Source organism: Portunus trituberculatus, chromosome 47 (genome assembly GCF_017591435.1).
Source record: "Portunus trituberculatus isolate SZX2019 chromosome 47, ASM1759143v1, whole genome shotgun sequence".
Taxonomy (NCBI): domain Eukaryota; kingdom Metazoa; phylum Arthropoda; class Malacostraca; order Decapoda; family Portunidae; genus Portunus; species Portunus trituberculatus.
This window is the reverse complement of record NC_059301.1, coordinates 810712-816711: the sequence shown is the minus strand read 5'-3', so window position 1 is coordinate 816711 and position 6000 is coordinate 810712. Positions and strand designations below refer to the sequence as shown.

General features: G+C 37.6%; 1 protein-coding gene across 1 annotated transcript in view; it reads right to left on the bottom strand.

Annotated features, from left to right (window-relative positions):
- Positions 1 to 962: 962 nt before the first annotated feature.
- Positions 963 to 6000, bottom strand: part of LOC123520750 (actin-related protein 8-like) — a 133024-nt gene continuing 127986 nt past the window's right edge. Inside the window, exon 10 of the mRNA XM_045283313.1 lies at positions 963 to 4137. Coding sequence (XP_045139248.1) covers positions 3965 to 4137 — 173 coding nt within the window. The 3' untranslated portion in view covers positions 963 to 3964. The remainder of the gene's footprint in view (positions 4138 to 6000) is intronic.

Below are 6000 nucleotides of genomic sequence, written 5' to 3'. Positions count from 1 at the left end.
TCATCACTTACCAAGATAAAAACAGTATAAACTAAACATGATCCAGCAAAAAAAAAAAAAAAAAAAAAAAAAATATATATATATATATATATATATATATATATATATATATATATATATATATATATATATATATATATATATATATAAGACAAATTAATTTGCAGGTACACGTATTGAAACACACTTTTCATAATACATACTGATTCACAAACATATAAAAGACATACTTATCACATTGCTTTATTTAGTATGAAAACCAATACTGCAGGTTATACACAAGCCTACATCACATTTACTGCATTAACTTTATAGAACTTTTTTACAGCCATCTCCAGCACATTTGTACAAGGTTATACTCTATACCATCATAACGAACATCATCCAGTTCATTTGTCATTTGTACTTGGCAGACTCAGACTTAAGTCTACCTGGATGCATGAGATATGACTGGGCTATGTACTCTTTGAATTCAAGCTGCCTCAGGCTACCCCCAAGACCCCAGACTTATTGTCCAGCAACCAAGCATTTTCATCAAAAAACACTTAAAACAGCTGAATTGGTGAAAAGTCTCTGTATCTTGAATAATCAGCCTCTGGAAATGTGCAGTCAACTGAGGAACGAGAAATACCTAGAAACCATCTCAGCATTTATATCTGGCAAAGGTGTTACTACTTGCACCACTATAATAATTATCATTCTCTCCAATGCATTGTCCATCATGGAGAGCTGTCTCAGCTGCTTGCCTGATACATTATCAACTAGACCACTTTCATCCTCCTCTGCCAAGTCTTCATTTGTGAGACATTATTAGTTGGCCCAAAAATAGACATCAGCAGGTGTGTCTTTATCTTACAGTATACTCAAGACTTCTTCAAAAGACAATGATCTACAAAGTAACAATTAGTACAATAGTAACAGTTAGGAATTAGAGAGAGACCATGTAAATGATAAGGCAAATATATCTGAAAATGGTACTATTTATTAGGCTAGTGTGACATTAGTCACACCAGATAATTTGTAACATATTACAAATGAAATAAAGTAGAAAAACCAATAATACTGTTATTGCCGGAGAGAGAGAGAGAGAGAGAGAGAGAGAGAGAGAGAGAGAGAGATGAACGAAGGAGGGAAGGACAGAGGCTTGAGGATGGTAGTGCGAAGAGAGGTCATGGAGGTCAGATATGTTATGAAAGACTCTACACAAGAGACATGTGTAGGGGCCCCTCAACTCCACCTTGGGGCAGAAACGCTTGAACTGTGGGCGTGAACGGACGTTCTGCGCTGAGCGTAATACCTACAGGAGCCTAAAGACCCGCCAACACGTGAGTGTCTTGACTACAATCTACTCAGTGTAATATGTGGGCAATAAATTAGTGTAATTGTGGACAGTAGCATAACTATGTAGCAGTAGTAATATAAAGACGAGGTTACCAATACATCTCTATATATGTATAACTAAATAATATCCTGTAAGGCTAATAGTGTAAGCTACCAACTGATTCACGTTCCCAGGTTTTGACCGATACAATGAATACATCGAGTCAGCGTGAAATGGGTCTTATTATCCTGCACTAATCGCCATCAAAGGGGCGATAACAAATCCCATGTGAAAATATTCTCATACTTTATTCATAAAAATGAGTGTTTATTATGAAACAGTATGCCAAATGACCTCTCCTTTTCTTAGAATACATTATTATGAGGACCCTTGCTGAAACAACACAATGTCATATGTCACACTGAGAGTCATAGCTTCCATTACTCATATGAATGTGTTACTGCACGTCTTATCTCTCATTTAGTGAATCATGTTCTGACTGTCTCATGTAAGTGAACAGTGAAGGGCATCCACTTTTGAGTTGATATGTGTGACATACATGTAATGCTGGGCATATTAGGGTTACTATCAGAATAACGTTTAATTATTCATTCTTCATTATTTTCAAACACACACACACACACACCGTGTAGTGTGGTAGTTAGCACACTCGGCTCACAACTAAGAAGGCCCAGGTTTGAGTCCTAGGAATGGCAAGGCAAACAGGCAAGCCTCTTTATGTGTTCACTTAGCACCAAGTAGGTACTGTTGAATCTTGATAACTTTGATTTTACAATAAGTTGGACTCTAACTAACGTCAGAGCTGAACTGCCTGCCCAGGTTTTTTTTTCATTTTCTTGTATCTCGTTTTCTATTGACATTATTAAAAATCTAATTCCAACAAAAAATTGTAATTTAATTATAGTTTGAAATTACGTATACCAAACAAAAGGTGATCAGAATTTATACTGATTTTGTGAGAATTCTGGTGTAAAAATCCACTTTCCAAGATATTCACTCCTAAAGATTTTTCATAATTTCGCCCTTGTTTTACTATTTGTATTCATGTGACACACATGAAATTTTTACAGATGATTGTGTATACAATGTTGACTTCTTGGAGCATGATAGGATCCCCGCTTTTCTAGAAAATATTATTCACTCGTGCGTGAGAGTTTGGAAAGAGCCATCAGCAGTGTCATGGCAATCTGCTGCTTTACGACACTATCCGAGTTGTTACTAGTGTGTTGAAATGATAATGATACTGTGAAGTAAGTATTACTCATCTGCTCCAGTTTTATACCTGTCTCAAAATTATCTTTTGTAATAGTGTTATTGTGAGAGTTATGTCATCTATAGTTGTCATGATGAAGGTAGTGAGAAAAAGTGTTTGAAAAGATCATAGCAGTCTTATGACATAAAAAGAGGGTGTAGAAGCGTGGTGGTGAGGCATGGGATGAGGCGAGGGTCTCGGAGGGGGAAGATAATACATGTGACAAATGGGGAGGCAAGTGTTCAAGGTCCAGCTGTCAGCCACAGCTGTCTTACAATGATACGTTTGTATCTTGTTGTCTTTTCTTCTCGAAGTTTCTGATTTTATTTCTCGTCAATTTATGCCAGTAAAAATACAGTTTCTCAAAAAGTAGAGAGCTAATTGACACACCTCAACTCTTGATGCCTGGCCATGTATTGTGTAGGGCATGAGTCATGCTATGACACAATCTTACGGGACATTTAAAAATGGCACTGGTGGGAAGGGTATTTAATTATCCCAAAATAAACTACACCATTCAGTGTCTCAAGGTTTCGGAGAGACAATAGAAGTCCCAAAATTTTCAATCCCCTCAAAATAAAAAATAAAATCATTCTTGCACAGCCCCCTACAATCTAAGTTGAACTGCCTTTTTTTATATTTTGTTATTTATTTATTTATTTTTACTTTTTTTTTTTTTTTTTTTTTGTGTGTGTGTGTGTGTGTGTGTGTGTGTGTGTGTGTGTGTGGTGGAGGGGATGGAATTTGTATAAGTCAGATATTCATGTTTGTTGGACCAACCTTTCCCCGTATTAGTCCAAGTTAGTGAGGGTCAATAGCACATGATGTAATTTTAGAGGTTGTAGCCTTGCTGTCCTAGTGTGTGGTGTGGTCTCAGTCCTACCCAAAGATTGGTCTATGAGCTCTGAGCTCTTTCTGTAGAGTAAAGGCTGGCTGAGTGACTAGCAGACAACCATGATGAATTACACACAGTTCCTTGGGCCTGCTGTGACTCTGAGTTCTCCCTCTCTCACCTACGTCTGCCCTCCTTCTCTCCTCACCTGAGGTGGAGAGGCTCTGAGCTAAAAGAGCTATCCACAAAGGTAGCTGGACTTCAGTGAGTAATGTACTATATAGGTGATGGAATGCAGTTAGGTGCCTAGAAAGGTAGTTGAATTTTGGTGACATACTAAATAAGTGATGGAATGCAGTTAGGAGGGAAGTATGTTTGAAAATTAAAAATTTTATCCTTCAGTCTTGCCCAACTATATGAAAATAAGCCCTACATGTTTTCAAGGGAGTGCCAAATTATCAATATAGTCTTAATCTTAGTAAGACAGTACAATTAATATTAAAGCACTTTATTGTGCCTGTAATTTAAATCTATACATCTACCAGATAAATGGACATTTTTCCCTCAGAATCTTGACTCCATGCTTATTCCACTCGGACTGCTGAATCCAAAGTTCACTGCTTCCTTCTAGGCATGTCATAAGTGCTGCACCTTTCCAGGATGTCATACAGGGATCCATATCTTTGGCACGGGTGATGACTTCAATTTGTTCTGATGAAAGAAGAAACCATGCTGAGTACGATGTTAAAACTAACATTTAATTTAAAATACACTAGTTTGCTTACCTGAATGTGTATGCATGTGACCTATATGAAGAATGACAAATTAGAATAATACAAGGTCTCATCAAAAAAGATTCTGAAAGTAAATCTATATACAGGAAAGTATGTGAACACACACACACACACACACACGCAAGAAGACCTAAATAAGATCTGGGAATGGAATAAGAAGTGGGAAATAGAATTCAATGTGAACAAAAGCCATGTCATGGAAATGGGAAAGAGTGAAAGACGACCTATGGGAATCTATAAGATGGGAGATGGAGTAGAACTTGAGAAAGTCAAAAAGGAAAAGGACTTAGGAGTGACGATGGAAGAAAACAATCAACCAGTAAGCCATATTGATAGAATTTTTAGAGGAACACATAATTTGCTAAGGAATATTGGAGTAGCATTTCACTACATGGACAAAGATATGATGAAGAAATTGATAAGTACTATAATAAGACCCAGATTGGAATATGCAGGAATAGTGTGGACCCCTCATAAAAAGAAACACATAAGGAAATTGGAGGCTATAAAAATAGCTACAAGAATGGTTCCAGAATTTGAAGGGATGACATAGGAGGAGAGACTAAAGGCTATGGATCTACCAACCCTGGAACAAAGAAGGGAGAGAGGAGACCTGATACAAGTTTATAAATTGATCAACGGAATGGACCAAGTGGATAATGAGAAACTGATCCTGAGAGAAGAATATGACATCCGAAGCACAAGATCGCATAGTAAAAAGCTGAGATAAAGTAAGATTGGATAAGTGTAGATATGGAGACGGGGCCACATGAGCATAAAGCCCAGGCCCTGTAAAACTACAACTAGGTAAATACATCAACGAAAGATGTGTTGTGCTGCATGCTCCTGGCCCCATGTAGTGCTGATCAGCTGACCTCCACAAACAAATGTGTTACCTGTTGGGTTTACATGGGTTTCTGGGCAGGAACTGTGTGGTCCCATCTCCAAAAAAGGGGGGTTAAACAATGAGTGATAAGGAGAAAGAAACCATATCTAGCATGCCAGCAAGCAGGTACGTGGATCGAGATGACTTGTTTATGTTTGAGGATGAGGGCTAGGGTGTGGAGGTAAGTCTGTTTGGAGGATTTCAAATGACGAATACGGCCATCCATGGCAGAGTCCTCAGATTGGAGAGAAAGTTTGAAAACTTTATAAGAGAAGTTAAAGGATTGAGAGAGGATGATTTAGAGGATATAAAACTTCAGAGGGAATTGAAGGAGAGAATAAAAAGGCTAGAAGATAATGAAAAAAACATAAGTATGGGAAAAGGAGGAATTAAAGAAGAAAGTGGCTCAATATGAGAAATTGTTGAATAAAGGACAGGGTAAGGTGGAGAAGAATAAAAACATAAAGGAACTAGTGAGTAAGGAAGAGGAAAGGGTCTAAGAAGTGGTTAAAAAGGAAGTGACAGCATGGAAGGAGAAAGATAAGGAAGACAATGTTAGCTTCAAGGAGGTAATTCAGAAACAGATGAAAAAGGAGGAGGATATGGCAAAAAAGGTGGTTGGGGTACTGAAACAGAAAGAACAACTGGTAAGAAAAATCAGAAAAAAAAGAGGAGATTTTGCTCTTTGGCTTCAAGCAAAATAAGGTGACACTGACCAAAATGGGGAAAAAAAGGAGAGTTAATCAGTTAAGGACTTGCTGAAAAATTTAAATGAAGAGGAAAGACAGAACCTTGGGGAGGAAGTGGAGGAAATTCATAGTGTGGGTCCATATAGAGAAGGAGTTATTAGACCAATGAAAGTCCTGTTAAGTACACAGAAAACAACAGAAGAGA